This window comes from Empidonax traillii, unplaced genomic scaffold, assembly GCF_003031625.1.
Source record: "Empidonax traillii isolate 1590-97213 ecotype Southwest subspecies unplaced genomic scaffold, ASM303162v1 scaffold11:size2795301, whole genome shotgun sequence".
NCBI lineage: Eukaryota > Metazoa > Chordata > Aves > Passeriformes > Tyrannidae > Empidonax > Empidonax traillii.
In genome coordinates this window covers 1,561,615-1,588,440 of record NW_020955204.1, presented here as the reverse complement: position 1 = coordinate 1,588,440, position 26,826 = coordinate 1,561,615, and the positions used below count along the sequence as shown (strand labels likewise).

At 37.9% G+C, this 26,826-nt stretch overlaps 1 protein-coding gene across 6 annotated transcripts in view; it reads right to left on the bottom strand.

Annotated features, from left to right (window-relative positions):
• The window catches only part of PHF21A (PHD finger protein 21A), a 126,860-nt gene that overhangs the window by 8,418 nt on the left and 91,616 nt on the right, over positions 1-26,826 (bottom strand). For 4 of the 6 annotated variants that reach the window (XM_027887169.1, XM_027887179.1, XM_027887159.1 and 1 more), the window contains 9 exons: positions 15,946-16,146; positions 12,078-12,332; positions 10,446-10,532; positions 8,002-8,298; positions 6,211-6,309; positions 5,063-5,114; positions 4,160-4,239; positions 3,662-3,722; positions 1,089-1,252 (listed from right to left, as the gene is read on the bottom strand). In XM_027887169.1, coding sequence (XP_027742970.1) covers positions 1,089-1,252; positions 3,662-3,722; positions 4,160-4,239; positions 5,063-5,114; positions 6,211-6,309; positions 8,002-8,298; positions 10,446-10,532; positions 12,078-12,332; positions 15,946-16,146 — 1,296 coding nt within the window. Of the gene's footprint in view, positions 1-1,088; positions 1,253-1,322; positions 1,346-3,661; positions 3,723-4,159; positions 4,240-5,062; positions 5,115-6,210; positions 6,310-8,001; positions 8,299-10,445; positions 10,533-12,077; positions 12,333-15,945; positions 16,147-26,826 lie in introns of all 6 variants that reach the window. The other 2 variants (XM_027887197.1, XM_027887205.1) reach the window with 1 other exon arrangement.

The window sequence follows — 26,826 nt, the reverse complement described above, 5'->3', positions numbered from 1 at the left end:
AGTGCTCTTCAGCATATTTGCAAGTTATCTGTACTGCTTATTTTTTAAAGTACCCAGAGAGGGAGCTGTCCCACCTTATCCCTGAGGAGCTGTTCCACAGTCCCATTCATTTGACTGTCAGGAAAGGCTTTTTACAGTCAAGTGCTATCCTGCTCTCAAAAATTACTATATAAAAGAGGACCTTTTAAGTTCACATACATATTCCCTGGGTATCAGAGCTGCATCTATTTATTTCAGTGCCTCAGACGCACTTGTACTATTTCTACTCCTGTTACTTCTGCAGAACAAATACAGTTAAGAGGCTTCTATCCCCCATTCTACGTGGTCAGTAGGGTCGGTCTCTCGGTCTACGTACTTACAGCAGGGCAACTATATAGATGAAAACAAAATGATCCAACTCTTCCTTAAGCCTGTTTCAAATGGTTGTGACAATGTCTTTTTTTAAAAAAGGATCACAGAAGGAGTTTGCAGCACTGGTATGAAGAAATAAGCAAACACCTTTTGATTTTTAAACTGTGCCCCATAGATATGAGTTATTAAAATGTAAGCACTTTAATTGAAGTACTCTACAACTCCTGAGAACATTTTTACCCACACTGAACAAATACAACACACTTTCTGCCAAATCAGTGCTGCAAATACTGCAACTACTCCTGGCTATTCTGCATGACGAAGCAGTTCACCTCCTTCTCTCGTTACAGAAACATAACTTTTTTGTTATTACGGTCTGTAACTAATACTTTTCATTCTCCTCTTTCCCCCCCCCCCACCCCTTTTTCACGGGTGACAGATTCAATTCAGTCAGACAAGATCTCAGACACTGCACAAAAGAAAAGAGCTCATCTAGCATGCCTGGTGCCTCCCAATGTTTCAATCCACTGAAGGAGTTATAAATAAAATCTCTATGGGATTGCAACACAGGTACAGGAGGAAAACAGAAGGGTGCTAAAAAAATGATGGACTGTTTCACTGCACTGTATCAGGACAAAAGATGAGTGAGACTAAAGAAACAAAATCTGCAATGACTTTCCTTCTGTCTGTTTGTGCATAACTTTCTAAAAGTAATCCCCTCCCCAAGAGTTACTTACGTCTGTGGAGCTGGGGCTAGGCAGGGACACAGGTTGAACAGCTGCGGGAAAAGTAAATGTGGTCTCTGTCTTTTCATTTTCAGGGGAGTCAGGATAACTGGATAGAGGGGACGTGGGCATCAAAGCCCCAAACCCCAACACCGTGTTGTATTTAGGTGGACGACCTACATATTAACAACAGGGAACACAAACAAACAAACAAAAAAAAAAGAAAGGAAAAATGATCTTACATACCTTTGGCCAGTGGTCCTCATTGGCTAGCGTGAAAAAGGAAATGATGTAGCACAGAGAGGAAGTTAATATAAAAGTTACAAGTGGAAGGACAGAAGCAAAGATTTAAACATTTTTAGAAATCTTTAAGTAGAATTTTGCAAGGAAAGAACACTTAAAAGATGTATTTCAGAAGGAAATAGAAATAAGCTTTGTAGAGGGTCAAAGAATCATTCCCACAAAAGCAGCATGGGGGCACTTGCCACTCCTAGAAATGAGGCTGTTCAGTTTTGAGGGGAAACATGTTGGCATCAAAGCTAGAGAGAAGTGACAATAACTACTATTAAATCTTTTCTAGTGTTATCCCACACCTCCCTATCTTTCTAGTGCCAGGATAAATCTACACAAAGGTTAAGTCCTATATCAGAGGCCAACACTCACCAACCCCCTACTTTTCTTCCCCTTTTTTAAAACCCACTAATCCACAGATCAGCACTTTCTACCCTACTGGTGCATTTTTAAAATTAGGCTACCTCAAGAACAGGTCTTGTTGTCTGACCCATAACTACTACCAGTTTTAACCTGTCCACTGCAACATCCTCCAAATTCTGTGTTCTTTCTTAGACTTTCTCAGTCAAGGATGTTTGGTTATGTGCAACTCCTAAATGCTCCTTTAGACTAGCAGATGTGCAAAGTGTGTTCAGAACAATTTTTACAAAATTATGAATGCAAAGCAAGACAGCAAAAAAACCAGTAGGTAACCATCATTTCTGCCTCCCTTCTCCAGGGTAATTTATGGATATGTAAACATAAGGGAGTTAGGATCTAGGAATAATTCCCCCGATCTTATGTTTACAGATTTTCAGTCTATACCTATTAACATGCTAAGCCTTGCATTTAAGGTCTGGATATGTTCCAGAACTAAGTACGTCCTTGGAAACGGATTTCTGACAGTGATGTCCATGGCTGAAATTTCTGACATGCTCAGCACCATCTAGAATTAAACTAAAGCTCTCAAGGGCACACGCTCACAAAAGCTTTTCACTCAATATATTGCTATATTAAATTACAAAACAAATGTATACTTCCAAATCTTTTGTCAATTGAAAATGTATGCTACTAATTTGGTGCTGATGCAAGGTACAGGCTCACAACAGAGTGTGAGGAAAAAATCAGAAAGTTTAATAGTCAGTTGCAAAAACAGGATAAGAGAGTATCGAGTACAAAAGCATGCAATCATTTCCATTGATACAATAACTGTTCACAATGAGTTCTAAAATAAAGAAATAATTACCATAAGAAGAAACATTAATCCACAGAGTAAATGCAAAACTCTCTCTATAAAATCTACATCATATAATTTTGAAAAATACATTTATTGTATTAGAGGATAGCAGGAGAGATGTCTTTTATTTAAAAACAGCATAGCTGCAGAAGTGCCAGCTTTGCCACATTGCCCGCTGGACTGAAAAGGTATATCAAGAAGAGCACATGTCAAATGAATATTTGATCTTGCAGCCAAAAAGCCCAAAAGATAATGGAACTGGTCAGCGCTAGGTGGGACTGTTTGTTTGGGGTTTTTTTATTTGATTGATTACTTTTTTTAGACAGCAAACTCAGGAGTAGAGAAGGTATTATCAGTCTTCAAGGACTGCAGAAAATCATCAGAAATTAGGTAAAGATTATCATGTAAGTGTGGTCAATGCCATGCACAAAAAATGGTATCATGTTCTCTTCTGTACTGTTCTGACTCACCTGTTTCACCATAATCTAAGTATTAAAATTTCCCCTATTCTACAGAAGGATTTCTTCCGAATAATACTGCATACGTATATGAAAGATCACCTCTCACTTTAGGACAAGTGGCACTCTGGTTGCAGAAAAGTGCTTAGTACAAGCATGGTAGCTTTTCTTGCTCAAAATAAGTTCTTTTCAAGGACCCATCTCTATTCCCAGTGGGGAACAAGGCTTTTGTCACACTAAGTTTCCTCTCCTACTCAGGGCACAGACGCTTTTTCCATAACCACCTTCTCCTTGACAGTAACAATACAATCTAGTCATTAGAAACAGGATCTTGACAGCAGCTTCATACCACTAAATGATGTTCAAACACCTTTCACTTTTGCTATATCTAGCGAATTTTTTTTTTGGAGAGTGAAACAGAAAGGAAACATTGAACTGTGTATTAAAACTTGCTATTCTAATCCCTAGAAGTCATGGTCTTTGTCTACCACGGAAATTTACTGGACAAATGAAGTACTGTAGAATCCTTCTTGTTTTTCTCTTCAAATCAGCAAGGGGACTACAAATGCAATATGGAGGAGGGTGCATACAGCAGGGAGACAGGTCTAAGTATACCTCACCTCTTTTACGTGTCCCAGGATGCATTGTGCTGTTCAGGTACGTGACTGTACTCTTCTTGCGCTGCAGGGAAGAATATAACAATTTTTGCTGGCCAACATTTTTGGAAAAACTATATGCACTAGCTGAGGAACACCACAGTGAGATTCCTGGCTTTTTTTTGTTTTCTGAAGCACAGCTTCAGAAAGACTGGCTTTTTTTACACTGCCTCTGACATCTGGACTGCTTCAGGCTGACACATAAGCTGACCAATACATATTGCCATTTAACATGAGCTTTACATAGGAGAAGGCAGAAAAAGACAAAAGTATTAGCAAAACACCCCAATGTATTTACTATTTAAAAATTCAAGGGTCATGTCACTGCAATGGCCTTTGGAACTATAAATAATAGCTTGCCAGTCTAGTTAGGACTGAGATAGCTTAGGAGGCAGCAACATCGCAGAAAGACACAGAAGATCAGAATGAAAATACTAGCTTCCCCCAGCAAAAAATTAATACCTCAGGCTCAAAAACAGCTCCACTGTACACTGGATTTGCTGTTGTTCTTCTTTTCCTCTCTTGTCGCTTACTTTGGATTTCTTGTAAAACAAAGCATTCAGGTTAGAAAACAGATCTCAGAAATTATATATAGTCCTCAGAATTCAGTTTGCATGTGAGGAGAAGTGTAAAGATTTCTACAGAACATCAATCATGCCCAATATCAGCAACTGTGCTATACTTCTAATTTCTGAAAGTTTGAAAACTAAGAGCTGACAAGGAATACAAATACAATGCTCAAACAACTAATAAGTGATTGCCATCTTCTTGCCAAGTAGTCTACGACTGAGACTTTTAAACTCATGGTCAGCGTAACTGGGATCTAAAACAAAAAGCCTCTAGTAATCTTGCTGATACTTAAAAATACAGTAAAGAAATATGCAAGCCATTGAAATTACAGACTGTCTTTCACTGTATAGGATTAGATGTTTAAATTATAAAACCAATTATAATCCATTAACTTGTTCATTACAAATTGCGACCTCATGAAATCATGAAATAAATGAAAAATCCAGATGTAGGTTACAGTAAAATTACCCACGGTGTATCTTTGCAGATACAGGGGTTGTCCAGAAAGCAATAGCTGCCCAATACTGCCATTGATTTCTTCCTACTACCAGAGCATACACTTTCTTCCCAACCACTCACCTCCACTGTATAAGTAACTGCCTTGTTTCAATGTAATAAGAAGAATAAAAAAGTATGAACAACAAACTAATTTAGATCAAGAGTACAGACATCCCAAAGGTATTACTGTGCACGAAAATACTTCATTTAATATAAAAATATTTTGGAACCCTACTTCCAATTCAGAATGAACATGAAACAGGGAATGCAAGAACCAACCTAAGACATTTTTCCTACCTTCCAGGTGGTCATGAGTAACTAGTCCCAGAGACACCATGAAGGCAAGTTTCTGTGAGGGGGGAGAAAAAAGATCATTAAAAGTCCAACTGTTAGGATAAGTTATGTCATTTGGCCCTTTAAAGGCAGTTGACAGGTAACTAAGCAACAAAAATATTTTTAGTAATACTTTGCTTCTATAAATCACTTTTCATTCATGTATGTCAAACTGTTTCAGAAAGAATAGACAACAGCCCCATTTTCTAGACGGGAACCTAGACTGAGATACAAGGAAATGCCAATTGCTCATGATCCCACAGTTGGCTCATGATCCCAGAAATGGGAGCAAGAAAGCAGTGTCTTTACTTCCAGTCCAGCACTGAAGCGACTGTGTGATTGACTCTCAGTAAATACCAACACAGTTCAATTGCCAGAAAAATATTGCTAGTTTAAGATCATTCTCCATCTATTGTGAACTACAAGGAACAATTCTGGCTTGCATTTGCTGTTTGATAAGGGCTATGGCGTTCTTAAAGGATTCTAATTTTAATGGAGGAAATGAACAGGTTTAAAATCAGAATTTGTACTGACAGTAATAAGTGCTCATACAGTAGTTGAATCCATCTACAGAAACAAATGAAGTAGAGCATTTAGCTGCAGTCAGTTTTATAGCTCTGCATGGCAGAAAGGTTGTAAGAAAACAGCTATTTTAGCCACTCTTTCACCCCAAACTAAACTGGACTAAAACCCAAGCAGAATGTGAATATACATGGCTCTTTCCATCCTGCTTACCAGAGCAGAAATATTTTCTAAAGTAAAACAAAGACATTTCTTCAGCATCAAGAATAACTCCAGAACCTAAAACTTCAAAGGAACGGAAATCAACACTGTAACCTAAACCCCTGTGAAGGAAGTATCACAAAGAAATTATTATCTTCTAACTTACAAAAGATGTAGAAGTCAAATGCATTCCAGAACTGAAAAATGCAATGCACTATACGTATTTAGATTTCTTATTCTGTAGCCTTATCAACTACTGCTGCCCAACAGGAATGTATGGAATGTTAAAGTTAAGGAGTCTGGAGGGAACAGAGGAGAAAAATATTTTCTGAAGGACTGAATGTCCTTTTTTTTTTTCTTAAAAGAAAGCTCTGGGTGTTTTCTGTTACCTGTGGATTTTCTTCTCGTTTTGGCTTCGGTGCAGCAGGTGGAGTAACCGTACGACTTTCCGTTTGCTTCTCTTCTGTTTCCACATGTGGTTTAATAGTCTGAAAAGAAACAGTGTTTCTCTCACTCAGTGATAAGAACTTTTTTCACTTTGACTATTAAAGCAAAACAAATACTTTCGCAGATACAGAGAAAAATGTTTGTACCCGGTAGTGTACTAACAAAGACTTAATTGAAGAATCTGACGTGAGAGGAATGAAATAAAGTGTTTTCATCTAACAAAGGATGAAACAGCCTTGCCACAATTCCATTAATCCACAAGCCAAGCAAAAATAACAGTCATCTTAAAGAGTTAACTTTGCTACAGAAATGACTATAAGGTACGGGAAAACTAAGAGACACTTCAAGACAACTCATCCTGTGGAAGAATTCCATGTTGAAACCATTCTGCGTGGCACATGTATTTTGTATTTCTCACTCCTTAGTATTTATAGTACATAGAATTATGAATGGCTAAAAAACTGTCTCTGAGTCCTACAATCTCAGATGTTTCTGAAGTATTTTCCTCTTCTCAAGTCATAATCCTCTGCATGACAGTCCTCAGCCCATGGCATAGCTATTGAGGCTATAAACTGAGTTTGGTAAAGCTAAAGAGAGACAAACTTTTCCCCTTTATGATATGGAGAAAATACACAGAAAAATTCATGTATTATTGAACCACCACCATTGTTCTGTTACATATTTCAGTAGTTGAATTGCCAGTAATTTATTCGAAGAGGAAACAAATATTGCTGACATCAAAAGGAACAGGCATCAGAAGTCAAGTACTGCAGAAGTACTACTTTAAATCACACGAAAAGGGCACACACTGCTGAGCAATTTGTGGAACAGCCCTGAGGTACGCAAGAAACCTACTCTTGAGACTTCATAAGCAGAACTGACCATGAGCATATCTCTCATGCCCATGATTTTCATAGTCTCTGTGATTTCAAAAGCAGAAAGAAAGTAACTTCAAGGCACATTAGTCCATGAAAGAGTTGTAAGTTACATAGATACTACTATTATCTATATAAATAACATAAATATTGTATGTTATAGTGTGTAATATAGTATAAAATATACTCTTATTATTATACAATATATAAGAGTTAAAAGTGAAACAGAATATTGCTTTACTTGAACTGAATGGTAAGAACTCTCAGCTGCAATCCACACTGACTGATGTGTTATTTTACAGAAGTCTTGTCTGGAGAGAGACTTTAAAACTAAACATCCAGAATTCTCTGTTTCTGAGGGTCTTCCTTCCACTCGATCAATCCAACTGTCAGACCTCAGAAGCTGAGTGAGACTATTTTGCCTCCAGTCACAAGACAAAGGGATCAAGGAAGAAATGGCTGAATTTATCATATTAAATACTCCTACAGTTTTGTGCAAATTTTACCTTTCACATCGCCACCCTTTGCAAAACAAAAGGGCTTGACATGAACATGGGTACTTGTTCTCCAAGATACGAGTCAAACCCCACAATGCAGTCTGCTTACAAACTACTGAAGTTAAAACAGTAGGGGGAGCATAAAACACTGAAGCAGGAGAAAAAGGTGCCATGGCCCATATTAAAGGAAATGGTAACTTCTACCCCAAAAGTTGCAAGTCATTTCACAATTTGTACTGTCACTGGAACATGAGTCTCTCTGGTACCCACTGAAAATTTCTCCCTGGTTGTCATCCTCTCCAAACCTGCACAGTACAGCAGTAAGTCCAGTATCTTGCATTAGTAGGCACTTTATCCGTACCTGTTTTTCAACGTTTGGTTTGCTGATCTGTACAGTCTGAGGTCCAGCAAGCCTGGTACCCGGTGCTGCTATCACAATGCTGGTGAGCTGTGCCATAGGGAAAGTTTTGGCTATGGTTGCTGTCTGCCCGTTAACTACACGAACTGGATGTATGGAGTTCTGCGAGTTGGGTAAAGAGGTGGGTGTGAACTTCGTTGTCAACATCACAGGCCTCTGAATAAGCTGAGGAGCTGCAAGCATTGGAGGAGGTGCAGGGGCAATAGGAATGTTATTTTGGGCAACTGGTTTAGGTCGAACCTGCAAAAATATAAGACGAAAGAAATAAAAAAAGAGAGGGATTTGAATATCAGTATTTCAGATTAACTTTTTTACTAAGTCTTTCAATTCAGCTTGTATAATCTGCAGGAGGTTGGTTGATTTTTTAGATAATGTAATTTTTAGCATAGCGCCCTAAGTATGCTATGAGGAAAAAAAAAAAACATATTTTCAAGCCTACTTACATAAACCCCATCCATAACATTTGCATATGCAGTCACTGTCCCTGAAATGGTATTTGGATGCACAGACACTTATATTGAAAGTTTATTGCCAAGTGCCTTAACTGCATCTAAATTAATATCTCGGTTTTGCAAGCCCAAACACCCATGTAATATTTACAGGCATAGCTGAGGCGCTCATGTTAAAAGTGTGTTTCAGGGCTTTTTACTGAACCTCCAAGAAGTTATGAACAGTTGATTGTGTCCTGAAATATTTTTTTTTCAGTAAATACCTCTTACCTTTGTCAACCCTATATATTTATTTAGACACCTGTACAATCAATCTTGTGAAGCAAAAAAATTGACAAGATTATACATTAATCCCTCATAGAAAGTACTAAAGGCTACAGATAAATACAGTCATTTCTCTTCTTTCACATGAAAAGAGCCACAAGAATCTTCCCCATCTCCATCACCAATACTTGCTTATTTCTTGTGCATATTAAGTTTATCATATCATTACAGAGTACAGAAGTAGAACACATTACTTTGAAAATTAAGCTTTTCTTTCCCTTATTTGATTTCTATTGTCCTATCCACCTTTAATACTCCATAAAGCATTTTACCATGGAAAACTAGGTCACATTCCAACAGATCTCACCATTCCCAAATCTTAATCAGATATCAGCCTACACTTTTCTTTTTCATTTTGCAAAAGATTTAGACTTTCATTCACAGCACCACATACTTCTTACAAATGAAATAGTTTCTCCACGATTTTTTTTAAGTAAAGAAGAAATCTGTGCCTTTCCCAAACCAAAAATAAAGTAAACCACACATTTTAGTGCTCAGCTTCAACAGAGGTCATTCTATTGAAACATAGAAATATTCGGGAACAATCTAGAGACATCTCGTTTTTCCTTTTTCACTCATGAGCGGCAAACAATTACAGCAATTTAAGTCCTTAGGCGATGCTTTGATTTTGTTGACACCTGTTCCATGGGTTCATTCCATCTGATGCAAATAAGATCATATATAACCATCATATGCGAATTTCATAATCACAAACTCATACAGGCTGGGAGGCAGCTCAGGAGGTCTCTTAATTTGACCTCCTGCTCAGGGCAGGGCCAACACTAAATGCAGATCAGGTTGCTCAGGACTTTGTCCAGATAGGTCTTATAAAATTTCGAGGATGGAACTTCCACAACACATCTGGGAAGCCTCTTCTGCTCCTAATTGTCCTCAATGAGAGAACTGTTTCCTTATATAAAGTCTAAATCTCCCCTGTTCCAAGTTATGACCACTTCCTCTAATTCTCCTGCCAAGCACCTATGCCTCCATCTTCTGGTTTATCTCCTTACTGATACTGGAAACAATGCTGCTGTTAGGGTGCCTCCAAAGCCTCTTCCCCAAACTGTACAAGCCCAGATCCCTCAGCCCTGCTCTACAACTCACATATTCCTGTGCTTCATTCAGATTTGTCAACCAGGGGTTCCAAAACTGCATGCTGTTCATCAGACGCAGTTTTGTGATTACTGAGGAAAGGTGGATAATCTCTTCACTTAATTGAATGCCTGTGGTCCTGTTGGTAAAGCCCAGTATGCTGCTAGGCTTCTTTGCTGTTAGGGCACACCACTAGTTTAGCTACTGTCAACCAAGACCTTTTAAGCTGTGCTGCTCCCCAGCCAGTCAGTCCTCAGCCTGCACCTGTGCAGGGCCTTAGTCTGCCAGACTTTGCCTTTTTCCATGCTGAAGCTCAAGAGATTCCTGATGCTCATTCTTCTGTCCTGTCAAAGGCTCTCTGAATGTCAGCACTGCCCTCAAGAGTATTGACTGCACCCTCCAATTTGGCATCATCCCCAAACCTCCAGTAGGTCCAATAAACACTGACACAGTGTTGGTCAGAAGTATCTTCTATCTATGCTATAATTTCTCTCCTCTATTGTTTGTTCTCTGTATACTCACCTGCGGAAGAAAATTTGGACGAGGAGTAAGTCTGGGAGGAGGGATGAACTGCGGCACTTTTATGGGCTGAGGCGTAGCCTGAACCTGCTATAAGAACATAAGACAGTTCAGTAAGAGGAAATTAGCTTTGAAGTTGTTCACCAAAATCAACCTCCTGAATGCATTTTCAGATCTGATGTCCTTGGTTTTCTACTCTGTAAACAGGTTCTCATTAGAAATATATTAAAGACAGGTAATCTTATGTTCTAGTTCCTACACATCTTGCTTCATAAATTGCAAGCATCTTTCCTTTTAGTTCAACTGTACTAATTACTGTGTTTTGCAATCTAAAACCATTTCATTTGAAGATAATAAAAACTCCTATTTGTTTTAATCATTAAAAATTGACTTTACAACAGACAGGAAATAGTAACAGACTTTGATGTCCAGCTATGAACCAGGGTCCTTTCATAGTGCATGGCATGCAGAAGAAGAAGAGAGCATCTCATTCAAATAGTAGAGATGTGGAAGTTACAATTTTTTTGGCAATATTAATGGCACTATGAGGGGTTCTAAATACACAACTTGAAATTTTCAATTGTAGGTCATTCTTTTGAAGCAGTTAAGATCCGATGTTAAAGATTCCTAAATACTTCCCTGTCTAACTGAAATCAGCTGCATGGAGCTGCCATGTGATTAACCACTGAACAGCACCACAAGCTACCCTGAGTACCTGGGGAGATTCTCTGAAATCAATGTTCATGTTAGTTTACACCCATCTGTACTTCTGTCCACCTACATAAGATTGGAATTTTCTTCAAAAAGATCTTGTACTGATTAATTAATGCTTGAGAAAATATTCTGGTATTTCTGATGAAATTTGCTACAGAAACACAGATCATAGCCTATTATTAAAACAGAATCATCTCCTCAAACCTAAATGAGTTACTCAGCAAAGAAATGAAGCACAGACACAAAGGACAGATGAGAGTGGTGCAAGGGATGACATAGGAAAAGAGAACAGTAGAAAAAACTCCACTCAAATAGTCTTCTCTATTCTGATCACAAACATATGCCTCATTAGGAAGCAAAATTTTCCATTTTCACTATTAAACTGTATTTTTCAGTAAGGATAAATTGGTTTTATGTTTAGTGAAGCCATAGCCCTTACTTCAGAAGTAAAATTTCCCTGTCACGATGGTATACAATGCCCGGTTTCCAGACCAAGATTGACTCCAAAAAAAAATTAGGATATAAACCCAAACTGATCAAATTAAGAAAGTCTGACATCTACTTTACCAAAGAGAAGAGCAGGAATTTTGCAGAACACAGCCACATAGGTTAGATAAGGGCAAAGCAATCACTGCTGCTCCATGACTAAAAATTACTAACGGGAAACTTTACACAGGTGATGACAGCACTGATTTAATTCTATAAAGCAAAACAGTATTCTCCCAAACAAAACTCTCCCATGTGGAAAGTAAATTTTTTTCTTGTAGACTATGATTTTAATGATATTAACTAATGAAGACTCGCAACATGTTCCTACTGTCCTCCTTTCTATGCAAAAACGTGAGTGTTTATTTTTTTCCGCTAGTCCTCTTGTTAACCAAACCCACACATATCTGCAGGGCAAACACATGAAATGCTTACCAAAGTTACTGTGTTTTTTGTCACTATTTGGACTGCCTCAGCTCCTGGCCCAGTGACCTTATTTGTTGTCTGGAGGTTGACTGGTGCATTCTGCGCATCAGTGCTGAGGACTGCTTTCTGATTGTTGTTGATAGCAGTAACCATGGCAATGGTAGGTCTCTGACCCACAACAGAGGCAGGCATGGTCGCAGTTGCTGCTTTCAAGACGAGAGGTAGTGTCTTAGTGGTGATCATAGAAGCTGTAGTTACAGTTTTCTAAGGGAAACAGAAAACACACTGTAAGAGACAGAGACACTCCGCATCAGACAGGATGTGGGTTGGTTAGTCAGAAACAATAGACAGTGTGAGAAAGAAAAGGCAGCACTGAGCCCATCTACCTGCTGTTCTGACAAGAACATTATCTTACACCTCTGAAAACTGGATAGCTAGAAAGCATTCTCATTTGAGGCACCTGCTTGGTCTAATCATCTGCTTGGTTTAATCATCTGTAGCAATGCAGATTGATTCAAAACAAATTCCTGAGAAAATTACAGTTAAGTGTTAGTGGCATATGCATTTTGGATCTTTTAGTTTCACGTTACTTCCAAACATTCACTGTCAATATCAAACCTATAAGGTGGAAGTTTATGGAACATACAAGCAAATCAGCTTCTCACCAAGTAAAACTCCTAATTTTCAAATGGAAACTTTAGTTACAGTGATCTTCATAATCAGAGGAAGAGAGGAAAAACATTCATAAATTGGTATCTTTAAAAACAAAGATATATTTTTATTTGGGGCATCCCAATCTCAATTTTAGCCATACATACAATTATCTAGCACTGAACCTTCTTTTCTAAGAGTGTTGGTAGGGCTGTCCTGAAGTTGTAAGAGTTGTCTGTTATTCAGTCCAGCTACAGGGAATTAAGCTTAACTTCTGTGGAATGGGCTTGTTTTGAAACATATATGTGACACTGAGACTGCTCTTGGCCTGTTTTAAAAGGAGTGGGTTTGAATCGCGTTTATCTGAAATGCCTCAATACATTATGCCCACAAATTCCAAAGTTAAAACTACCAGTATTTCATCATTTTGTTTTAAAATGTACTATCTTCTAAGATGCTAAGGAAAACAGACATTACAAATCTCATTCAAAAAGCAAGAAGGTGAGAGTCTCCATTTAAACCAGAACACAATGCGAACAGAAAACTCATGATAAGTGACACTCGACAGAATGGCAAATGATCTTATTTCTTTTCTCTTTGGTGTAAAACTCTATTTGCACTGCATCTTCAAAACAGTTACTAGAATGATCAAATGCTCTTGGTACTAAGTAATCACTATTCTCTCCTGATGTCTGTGCTCTACAGAGGAAGAGATGGCAAACCAGGGATCAGGCAGTCTTGTTCGTGTTCTGAACATGCCTGCTTGATTTTAATCACACAAGATCATTCTCTTCTTTCTAATAAAATATTTCCAGTTGGATTCCTCAGTATTTTCACTAATATTGTTTCCTTAAACAAAAATACAGTTTACCTTCACACCTCTAATTTAATAATACTTAAACTATATCCTATAACTGTTAATTATGCCCAAGTACGAAAAGAAATCACTGTGTAATGCAAAATTAAAGGATAATTTATTTTTCAGCTTTATAAACTTATAAAAAATCTAGACATAATTAAATTTTCCTTGCTGCAACATGAACAACTCCCTTAACTTTTTATCTGAAATCTAAGGGCTTCCTATAGACTTCTGCTGCAACCTTCTCCAAAGCAAGAGGCTCCATTCCTACAATGCAGTAACATTATTCAAGCTTTTCCAGTGAGATGTAACATAGTGTCATTTTCACAAGCATTACATTCAACCATAAACATTTTAAAGAATGGTGTAATCAATCGTGATACAAGACTGACTCTTTCAAGGGCTTCTATTAAACCTCTAAGTACTCAGAGTATAGTTCCAGTCACAAGATCACAGAACTTGAATATTCTTGTTACTCTGCTGAGTATTAATTACCTTGGTTATTCTAAAAAGTAGTCAATGCATGAATTCATACTGAAGTGGCATTCATAGTCAGCCTCCATTATTTCACATAATATTGTAATAATATGACCTCCTTAGCAGGCTTTTTGCTTTATGAAAATTTTAAAAGCCCTTCTTACTGAACTATATTAAGTATATTAAAATGTCACTGTTAAGATGGCAAATTCATAAATTTGATTATTCTGAAAATAATAATTGAAAGGATTCTCTTTAATGACATAGTCTTGAAAAATGTGTTACCTACAAAAGTAGGCACCAAAAAACTTTCTCTAGAGAGACAAAATATTTGACCTTTCTTTGCTGAAAAAGATTGAGAGGTAACAAGACAGAGGCACAAGCTCAGATGCAAAATGTTTGCAGAAACAAGTGGGGGTACTTCAGAATTTTACCAATATAAACAAAGATACAAAAGTGTTAAGAATAAAAGCTGGCTTATTTATCTAAGTGACAGGACAACCTGCCTTTCAATTTGTAATTACTTTCCAAGTACTACTGTACCAATGGTAGTCAGAAGGATGTAGCAGTTTTTGGACTGTTTCGCTAGAGGGCTCTTTAACTTTGAACAAACCCTCAATTTTTACAACCCAGGAGATGACCTGGAAGTTAATGCATGAATGCAAAGTGTGGAATACAGAGAAACACATGAAACTGCATTTGCTGTCATGTTTCTTGACTGAAAAACAGGGATCAGTGATACAGCTAAGAGTGATCTGTTGTTTGCCTAGAAATATTTCAGGACACAGTAATATTTACTTCTTTGTTCTGTTTTAGCTTTAGATATTGCTGTTGCTGATTAGAAATGCCTTTTCCTTAAGTTAAATTTGCTTCATTACTTCAGTATTCTTTTCTCAAAAATACAACTAGCTAAGACTCACAAATACATTTTAGAGTGCATTCAAACCAACTTGCTGAGTTAAAGAGAGAACTAACAGTCCAACCATTTCTCCCTCCTCTGCTTTCAGGAAAAGGGAAAATGAGAATCCCAACTGGTCAAAGCTGTGGGTGTGATTCACTGCAATGTGCATAAAGTAAACTTCACGGGTGAATTCTACCATCTGCCTATCCTGGGTAAACATGAACTCCTAAGACTGCATCAACAGGAAAAAAAGATCTCACATACACTTCCTGTTACAGAACACCTCCCTGCAATTTCTAGCTGTTTTATTAGCACACTTTTGGGATTTTAAATATTTGAACAGGAGAAACTTGAAAATCCCCTCTCAGTGAAAGGGGACCACTTTCTCTTTTGAATTACGGGATTATGTCTCTAATCCTATATTGTACTGAAATTTATTTTACCTTACAATAAAGATACTACTTTCTAAAACTTTAACTATTCAATTAACCATTTACACTCTCAGACAAATCCTTAAAAATAAGAACAAAACAGAAAGAAGAGGGAACTGTTTTCTTACATTTTATTCACAGATCCAGTGGGCATTCTGTTCATCTTTTAAAAATAAAGGACTTTAGTCATACACCTCATACAGTGTGCACCTACTGGGTAGGGTTTGACAATCATTCATCCAACTGTGGAAAAGACAGGTTCATTTACTAAACTTTCACTTACTTTAGGAAGGTGATACTGCCACCCTTCTTTTCTGTGAGGTTATGATTCAACTTTTAAAAATGACACAATTTTTTTGACTCAGGAGGTTACTGCAGAAAAACCCCACAAGACCCATAACTGCATATGCATAGAAGAAGAAATTCATACTGGTACATTAACAAGAGTAAGTAAAACTTTGCAGTTTTCTCTCTGCACTTTTCCTTTTTTTTTTTTTTTCTTTTCATTTTTAGCGAACTTCACCGTTAGCAGGGAAAAGAATTATCATGGCTTTTTACCTGTGATCCTATCACGTTTGGAGAGGGTGCAGTGGACTGCTGCTGCTGTTGATGGTGATGTTGCTGTAGCTGTTGTAGTGGTTGCGGCTGTGGTGTCTGTAGTTTGTTTTCTGACTGTGCCAATGGCTGTATTTGAAACTTACTGTCTGGCTGTTCCTGCTTCACTATCAAATTCTTTCGAAGCTGTTCCACCACTCTTTTCTACCAGATAAACAAAAACATAAATAGAAACAATGACAGTTATTTAGCTGCACATATTAGAGAAAATAATAGCACCTAAATATACATTTATATAATGTAAATAAAGAACTGCTCAAAAGCTTAGTGGGATTTCTCTTCTTGGAATTTTGAATATTGGTGTTATCTAATAGGCACACCGTAAAATAGGTCCCAGAGGAGTACAGCAGCCCAGCAGGGTGACCTCGCCATCCTTGCAGAAATCCACCCACCAAAATTCAGCCTATTCACAAACCACTGCAAAAGCTGTTTAACCTGTATTTACATGAGACATGTCAGCATTCAGATTCCAAATTTTCTGATTCCTTCAAACATGTACCACTCCTAAACAGTGACAAAAAAGAACTTTGGGTTGAAGCCTCATAGCTGACTTCAAAGCAATGGGCATACCATTTTGTACCAAACTGAGTGGACAGACAGCCAGTTTGAGTGCAAAGTGGGGAACAGGACGTGTAGTCATTCTGTTCAATAATACTGTCACCTGAAAAAGCATCAGGGAGGGCTACATACATGGGAAGGAAATGGCCCAGATCTATTTCTCCCAGCTTAAAGGCTTCCTGTTACAATATAGCTTCCATTACAGTTTGAAATTATTTTAAAAAGAGGTTTCTTCTCCTGGTAGCCATTGTGTATCTTTAGACAGTAATAAGATTTAAGAGCAGACCAGGTGAGGTGACTTGCAGCCTCAGATACACATTGCCACACAGATAATAAGGGATCACAATTTATGTTCACATTTTACTTTAGTGTGGACAAGAGGGAAAACACCATAAAGCTTTTTTTTACCTTTTGCAGGCATAACCAAAAATGGACATTTCTTTCCTACACTCTAACCACCCCCAAGTTAGGACCGCTTTATATACCTAAGCCCTCTCAATCAAGAGCATATGCACACTGCAAAGCAAATACACAACAAGGTTGGCTTCAAAATAGAACAATGAAGTCAAGAGATGTGATACAGGCTCAACTGAGAAAGCCCTAGTGAAAACAGAAATGGTTAGGAAACCTCTACCAGAGCCAGGTGCTGACAGTGGGTTGCCCCAAGCAGTTGCACTTATATGGAATGGAAAATTAAGAAAATAGAAACAACCAACCATTTTGATAATACCAAATGTTTTGATTTTGGTTTGGCTTGTTTTGAAGCATTATTATTAAGATATGGTACAAAACAGAGATGGAGATAAAAACATTTTTTAAAAAATCCAGCTTGTTGGGTATATTGTAAATACAACTAACTGGAACAATATTTTTCCTCAAGTTTTATTCCCACAGAATTACGACATTATGAGCTAACAAAGTATCTGTTCTGTGCATGGTTCTTGACATACTCTAGACTTATGGTGTCTTAGTTGTGATGAGTTAACACTGCATGATGCCTCAATCACCGAGTGTGTATCTCTAGACCAGAAGAAGGTAAGAAAAGGGGCAGGTTCCCAAATCAACAGATTTGAGAACTGGAACTTTAAAAAGCCAAATAAAAAGCACAAGCAACAAAACCCCTACCATTGTTTCATAAGGTTGACATGTGTGAGCTCACATGATTGACCTTTAAGCAAAAGACTGAATTCAGCAACTCACAGGTACAGAAGAAGGACTGCCTGGCTTCTACAAAACCTACAGCCCTGAGGATGCACGCTCAGCTCTGACAAGAGAAACACAGGTCCAACCTCATTGAAAATTGAGGAAGCTGGTAACGGACAGGAGCATGACAGAACTATTTTACACTGCATCCAGTGAAGTGCTAAAAGCTGTCAAAGCCTAAAAGCTGTAAATTGTTTGTTCTCTGCTAGAACAAGGAAAAATAATAGAAGTGTAAGAGGCATTTTCCTAATTCAGATGCTTTACAAGTTTTAAATGGCCTGTGTCTATCAGCTCATTCATATACGTAATAACTGAACAACCATTTAAAATTGCTTTCTGAAAAGATCAACCATGTTAACCTGCAAATCAAAGTGCCATGTCAGCAGATACAAGAGCTGAGAAAACATTTCCAGAGAATAACCCTAGGGGAAGGAGAGGAGAAGGTAAGAAAGTAGGAGAGGAAATAATGTAACATGCCTGCAGAATACCTGCCAAAAAAACAACTGCACATACACTGCACAGGAGGCTGAAGAATTACCATACCTGGCATGAACAAGAAGGGAGTTTTTGTCTTCCACAGCTGCCTGTATGAAACTCAGGGATAATGGTGCTCTTCTACTGATTCCCTGACTGGAAAAAATCAGCAGCAATGGTCCAAGAAGGAATTTCCATCTTGTTCTTTACAATGGGAGGAACATTGATAAAAGTATGGGAAGAAAAAAAAAAAAAAAAGGAGAGAGGGACAGGAAGGCTGGAGGACTCCTCTGCCATACTGCTACATTAGGGCAAGAGCCATTGAGTTCAGGAGCAGGAGCAAGGTGAGTCACATTGAATACACATGCCGCCTCTTCCACCCCCAGGCCCAAATCATGACCTGCAGAGCTGGAGAAAAACAGGCCCAAAGCACCACTTTTAATAATGCCTTTTGCAAAACCTGAGGCTCAGCATATTTGGCACAAGATGGATAACGTGAGGAGAAGAACGCCATTGCTCTGGAAGTCTAGGCTGGCCTGTTAAAGGCTGCTGAGAGCTGCCTGGCAGGAGCATATCCTGCCATCCATATCCATTATGCAGATATTAAACTGGAAGAAACATCTAATGCTTTTAAGATTCAGAGAGTAAAACTGAAGTTTGCACTGCATGCCAATTGCTTACGCAGTTTATTAAGCTGCTTCTACCAACTGCCAGTAAAAGTGCTACACTGAGACTACAGAAATCATTTTACTATCTGCAAGACTGTTGGGATTCTCTGTTTGCAGTTATCAAGAGAGAGACTCTGACAACATATTCTGAAGTTATGTAGCTGAATTAGCAAAACCAGACGAGGCTCTCAGGGTTGCACGTACACAGGAACTCAGAGCAGATCTTACTCCCACTTTCAGCACTACCCTCTGCACAGCCTCAGCCCACGCCGTTGGTCTGACACCACACGGCTCCCCCGCAGCATCCTGCTGGAACCGCTGATCTGCAGCCACACAAGCGCCCGGCACGTGTCTGTCTGCAGCAATGTCAGCAGAGCCTAGTTTTGCAGGGAATTAAACAGCAGGGCACTATGAAAGAAACTCTTGTCTACTGTCAGGCTTCATTAAGGCTGTATTTTAAAACTGTTCTTCAATTATTGACTGTTCTTAATCAATTTTAAAGACAGTTTGTGCTGCAGGAAGTACAGTCTGTATGACTGAGGTTTGCCACGGCTGATATAAAGTCCTAGCTGCATGCCTTAGAGACCTGAGTGTCAGTGGGATTGAAGTTATCTAAAAGAACTACAGAATTCTTAAGAAATACTGGCCTAATTCTTTAAATTTAATCATTGCCAGTTTTCCTTCTTGCTTTTATTTAGGAATATTTAATTAAATTCTTACTGACAATTTCGAAATTTTAAGTTGAGATTAACTCAGTCATAAACACATCATCACACATACATAACAGTTTTCTGCATGCCAGAAAGCTCTAGTTCTCCTTATATTCCTAGAATAGTTTCTTTTTCTGCAATACTACAAAGGTATGAAAAGCATTTGTCTTTCAAGATTACTGAATCTTCCCCAAAACCAAATGCCAATCCTCTCTTTAAATCCAGAATGTGAAAGAATGAATAATCACATCCTTTCTTCCATACTGTATTCCACCCAAAAAAGGAACTGCTAGTCCTCTGCAACAGTTACTATCAGACTACTTCAAAATTCATTTGTCTAACAGTGCCTTGAGAGTGCAACACATCATCTCATAGCTCTTGCTGTCTTGACATCTTTATCACTAATCTCATCAAGAACCATTCACACCACTGAGTTCACAGAGCCTGAGACATCTTATATGATTCTTTCCTAAAGGTAATAATTGCAATCAATATTGTGACATTTACCAATACCACTTTCTCATTCATGCCATTGGCCAGATCATAACACAGAATTAGACGATTATTTTGGTTTGATTAAGCAGAAAATAGGTCTTCTTGGCCATGTAACTGTGTCAAAAGATATCCCTATGCTCATATAAAAACTATCATGAATATGTTGTTACAGGATAAGCAAAGTCCCTGGAGCAAACTTAAAAGTTAGTAAGGTTTAAAGTTTTTATCCTTATTAGCTAAGAATTATTTCCATTTTAATCAGTCAACCAAGAAATAAATAGTTCTCTGAGTACAGCTATTTTTAAAAAACTAGATCCCTTGTTTTATTTGGTGACACACTTTCCTCTTTATCCAGGAAACATGTTCAGAAAAAGCATCCATATCTAAAGGACAGTCTGTTTTTAGACTTCAAAAATCTATACAAATTAAAATATATTCAAAAAAAAGAAAAGAAAAGTAGAGTACTAAACAGTCTTGCAATACATACATTTTAGATGACAAAACTGAGGCTCATGCGGTTTGAACTGCTCAACTGCCTGCTAGTAACCCGCTTTCCTGCTCTCCCAATTTCAGGAAGTCAGCTATTGCAGATCCTCTGTTACCTGTGCCCTCCAATGACCAAGAAATGTTCTCTGGGATATAAAAACTGCCAACTGCTGTGAATGAAATGGTAAGAGGCAGTACTGATTTCAAATAACCTCCAATTTGGGAGTGAGGAGGATGGATGAATTTCACTGTTCTGCAATCTTCCTTTCCAGCCTCCCTCTCTCTTTGTCAGTCCCATTCCCTATTGCTACCCAAACCAAAAGATACCAAAACTTATATGGCAGAAAGAAGCTAAAAGATTTTGGAGATCCAGCACAACTCTAGTCTTTAACCTGCAAAGAGGGTGCATTTTGGGAATGCAATTTCAGAGTGGAAAGAGTACAAACAAGGAGAATAACTGTATGCTCATCTAATGTTTTAAGATACTGTCTAAATTTTAAAATAGTGAAATCCAGTTATAGAAATTGATGATGTAGAATCTACACCAGTAAGAATAAAAACCCTGTCATGTAAACCAGCTTGAATTCCATTGAAACACTGATCAAAGAACTATAGAAATATTTTCAGCTATTTCTGTGGTTATCCTGTATTTTTATGGAATTCTGCACCTCTGGCTGTGCTTTACTTACAGAAAATCTTTTTATCAACAAAAACATCCAAACCAACTAAACTAGAAATAATTTTTATTACAAGAAAAATGAGTGACACAATTTCCTACTTCTTAAAAGTGATCCAAGTGGCACCTATATTTTTCAGTCAGAAAAGGCTCTTCCGAGGCAGAGGTGCTTGTGTGCCAAATGGAAATGTAGTAGTGGGACTGGGAGACCACCTCCACCTCATACTTGAATGCCTTACTGGACATGATTACTGAAATGCACACTGTTTATTGGTATAGTTTAAAAATCTAACTTTTTTTAAGCTTTTGTTAAATACACAGGTATCTAACCATACCCAGTCAATGGCTGGATTGCCAACACTCCAGTAACTGTCCTAAAGAGCACGTGCTGCATTCAGTTCACAGGAAACACAGCTAAAAGCTGCACAAAGATATACAGATTTCTTCTCTGTGTCTAAAAGGGGTTGCAGAGCACATCAGGGCAACGAAATGCTTCTCCTCCCTCTGCCATGATGGTCCTGTGGGATGAACTGAACAATACACTTAGGATATGAATGAGCACTAGACAGGGACCAAGACAGTACAGCTAATTTTGGTATGCTCTAAATTCAGGAGCTTGCTTTGCAGTCTTAATAACTTTAAAACAATTACTGACTATGACATATGGTACCTTGCGTAAAACAAAATTTAAATAAATCTTAATTCCATAAAAATCTACTTTGATGTTATGTCAGAGAAATATTGTTAGATAGCACTGGCATAATGTGAAAGTATTTCTGTCATTAAAAATGCTGGTAGACTTATTACACTTAATTATATTTAAAACTATTTAAAATAATTACTACAGATGTGATCCTGAGAGAAACACACAGTTCACACACACGTATTTTGAAACACATATGTATTTTTAAAAAGATGTGGGATATTTACTTTATAATAGAGAAACAGCACTTGAAGTTGCTAAAAATTATTCAGAAGTGGATTATGCCAGTTCTGAAAATAATGTTAATTCCTTCGTTCTTAACAGAGAAGAATGCTTCTGGGGTTTTTTAATTTTATTTAGAAACATAGCTAGGATTATAAACGAAAATGGCCAAAAATAGCTACTGTGCTATTCTGCTTTATATGACTTCTCAATCGCTTAATTTTCAGTACCATGTCTTTTATCATGTGCAACACCGTAAGACCAATTAATTTTTGGAAGGGAATGTTGTACTGTAAAATGCCTTATGTATCACCCTCTTCTTGTTTTAGAATATTTACTCTTGCACAAAGAAGGGTGCAGAGGCTGAACTAGTAGGAGCAGCACACATACAATATTTTCCTGCAGCTTATATATTAAATAACTAATGTCTAGCTTCTAACCCCAGCACTTCTGTTAATGCAAAGAAACTTGAAAAAACAGTTACAATAATTAAACAATAAAGCAATTAATGAATGGGGAATTAAGTGTGTGACAACAGTCAGAACAGAACAGGAAAAAGAGTTGCGTGTAGTACTTTGAATACAAGTAAGGAGGAATGGAAAGGAAGGAATTAATTTTTTTTTTTAAATTTGACAAGGTTTGACAAATTTTGTCTTACTTTAGGTTTTTCTGCTTCACAGAAGTGCTTCCAAGTACAAATATAAACTGGCAAAAGGATATGGGGTTCAGCTCAACATGAAAATGCTAAAGAAATTTAAAAACTGAACTGCTGATTACACTGGAAAAGGTGCTCAGTTTAATTATATCTTGCCCATCTCATTGTTCTACCCCCATTTGTCTGCTGGGGAGGGGGGGGGGCCAGAATCTCCTTAGGGAAAAATAAAAGAGTCATCCAGGTTGTGCAGAAATGAAACAAGGGTTCTTTGTACTTCAACAAAAAAAAAGTTTATATGATCTCTGATTAAACCTACTTTACTAGAAGTGTGTAATATGGCCTCATAGAATCTGTCATGGACTGAAGCTTGGGATATAAAATCTCAGAACAAAAAATATTGTGGATTATTATTTCTATGTAGGAGAACACACAGGAACAATCACCCCCATGGAAAAGCCATTCACATCTACGGGCAGTAGCTAGTTACCAAAGCTAAATGCAGTGCCAGGCTGGGCCTGCTGCTTCTCTTCTCCTACCTTTGATTTACCTCGTAACCTGACATGCTTTAAACTGAATTTGTGTGCATTAAGCAAATAAAGTAGAGAAATTTAAATTAGTAAACTTATTTCATGTTTTGGAAACAAACAACCTAAATAGAAGTGCACTTTCTAATCTGGTAACTCCTCCTATTTTGAATAACCCCAGTGGAAAGGATAGTCATAAAGTAATTTTACAACGTTCTACTGCACAGTATCAGTCCTCGACTAAATATTAATCAGCTTCAGCAGGGTTCTTGTTCATCCTACAGCTATTCTCATGACTGAATCACACCTCCTCTCCTCCTCATGAAAGGAAAACATACACAGTTCATGCTCATGTGCTTCATGCATGATCAGAAGTATCAAAGAAGATGACTAGTTTTATTAAACCACAGAACGCAAATGTGTTCTTTTGTCAACAGAAAGATCTGGATGCTCAAACTATGTTGTACAAACCCTAATTGATAACTCTGATGTTGTTAGCAGCATCTCATATTTCGTTTCCACAGCTGCTTTACAAATATCACAAATGAACACCAGCATTGTCCCTATGTCATCAACTAAATACTGTTTAGTGTCAGTTCAATTAAAATCTCTCACTAACAACATCACATCACAATTCATTGTTGATCTCCACTTCATAGGCAGAATAAGTTATTAGAGCAAAAAGTTGTAGTTTCACCCCACTCAAATGAGATTTTTCCCTTCTTCCTAGTCAGTTAAAAAGCACATCAAATACAGACACTCTGTTTAGCTAAATATACCTATTGTACTATTTTCTTTAGTTAACCAAGGATGATCAAAACAAAGAAAAATGCATGTTTCACAGAGAAGACATCAAATTAAATCACTGCAGAAGACACAAAGTGCTGTCCTTCAATTGTATCAAAGTTTGTAGATCAGGCAACAGTGACTCTCTGAAAAACAAAGCAATGGTTCCTCCTTACCCTCCCAGTTTAAAAATGCTATGGGGAGGGGGACTTTGTCCCTGTGTTTGTTTATCTTGGCACAAAAGGTACATCACTAAGTAAGGTCAAAACTACTCAACAATTAAATATTTGCGGAACTTCCACCTCTCTTAAAAACACCCAAGAACAGGTATTTTGCCAAAAGAATGGAAAACTACCATTTTTGTCAAGGGATGCAGTGCTACTGGAGACAGTTCAAATGAAAACCACAACATAATCAAGGACCCAACAAACAGCACTGCGTAATGTGAAGCTTACTGAGGCTCAGCATACACAGTTTACTGAGAGGTGACTTCTCACAGAGTATAGATATTTATATAAAGAAAACAAATGCAATGATGGTAGGGTTCTTAGTTTCTCTGAAAAATGTAAAATGATGACTGTGGTTGTAATTTGAGGGTGGACAAATTCAACCTTGAAATAAGATGCAAATATGGTTAAATGTGGGAACAGCCTAATGCGAGAGGTAACGGCTTGCCATGGTTTGAAGTCTCTATGACAAGGTTATACAGCTCTGTACAGGAAATGTGTAACCCAAGTTTCAGAGCAGACTGTATAGTACATGTGAGGAGAGGGATCTGGGACTTAGGAAGACTCTGCTCATGCTTGTCCCTTACCAGGGACAGTGCAAGTGCTTGTTCCCAGCACTGAAACTCCACATAAAGACAGTCTTATTCTTTAGAACATGAACATGTCCAGAGGCACAAACAACTAGATATATTCACAGTTGTCTTCTCACCTTCCCCTGACATAAAAGACACTGACCACAGCTAGAAGTTAAACAAAGCAAGCTTATCTTCTTTCTTTGATGTCTTTTATTGTATGCTTCTTTATATATTTAGATATTATTGATTTTAGACTTGGAACGAGAAAAAAATTTCACCGGGTCAGGCTTGCTGGGATATTTTTTCCCTTCCACCGCAATGCAGGATGTGGACTGCCTGCTAGGATTAGCAGGCTAATACAACACCTGTTTTCTGGAAAACAAAGATGTGGAAGACAAAAAATTTAGTACCCTGAAAACTGAACTTTCCAATTCTCCCTGAAGTCAGAAGACATCACACAGGGTTACTGAGGTAAAATATGATGGCTTCTAACATGCAGGAAGTTAAACTGGTTAACCTCCTTGTCCTTTTTGGAACTGATATTTGGTGTCTTCCCTCTGCTTCCTAGTAACAGTTTCATAATTAAAGTTTATCAGCATTCTACTAAAAGAAAATAAACCTTGCATATTCAATGAAACAAGAAAAAAAACCCATTTTAAGAACATGATAATTTTCAACAGACATACATAGTACCTAAAAAAATTCACAGGATCAGGTATTAGTGTCCAATCTCAGTTTATGTACATATTCTCAAATTTTTTTTATTTCCTGCAATATAAATTCCAGTAACTGTTCTTACTTCTGCCAGAACTCCTCTCTATGAAAGTTTAATTCCTTGGTATCAAAATGCCTCAGGATGGTGCCATCACTTCATCCTGCAAGGTAATGGTTATGTGAGATGCAGATACGAAGCAGTCACAACCGGAACAGAAAGATTGTTCTGGCTTCAATGGACACCTCACAGGAAAATGTACTTGAGACCTGTTATATAAGTATGGACAATATCCGGCATGAAAAAAGTACTAATAGAGACTACACAATGGAACATAAACATTCATATTCCTATAGGTTCATAATACTTCTTTACAGTATACTTGCTTGTTTGACAGTTATACTGTCATAATTTCAGTCTGTTAAACCTCTGCTCTAGGGTTTATAAAAGATCAGAGCACTTGTCACTCTCAGTGCAGGTACGGTGAGATAGAGTAGTCGAGCAGTTCATTCTTCTTTCTAATTACACTCCATTAACCTTCCACATGAGAGCTCCCCTGTGCTTTCATACCAGCAGCACCAACTGGCTGTGTTTGATAAGGCTCGGCAGCGTTTGCAAGGCCAGCACGTGTAACTGAAGAAACAGCTCAGCTCGGCAGACTTAGCAGAGGCCGGGCCGAGGCTCTGTCACTGAGCCGCAGTCACATTCAGCTCAGTTACACACAGATGGACACCAGTCTCCCCCTACCCACTTCCCTCACAACTCTACCCCTTGAACTTCAGAGATGCGTGATCTACCACAAAAGGCCAAATGCAGAACCAGGGCATTATTCACAATGGGGAACTGAACAATTACCATGCTTTCACCTCACTGCAGAGACCTGCCAAGAGAAACGCGTTTAGAGCATTAAAACATGCAGGGCAATAGAAAAGAAGTTGTCATTGCATTATAATTAGACCATGTTAGTGTATGCAACCAGAGTATAGAGAAGAAAAATTACTTTTGAAATTCAAATCTCCTTTAAATGCACTTTCAGTATCTGGGGTTGTTTGTTGTACGTTCTGAAGACCACACTGGTAACAAACAGCATAATATTTGTCTATAACCTCCTCAATGGTGACCATATAAATGATAGGCTTTTCTAAAAAGA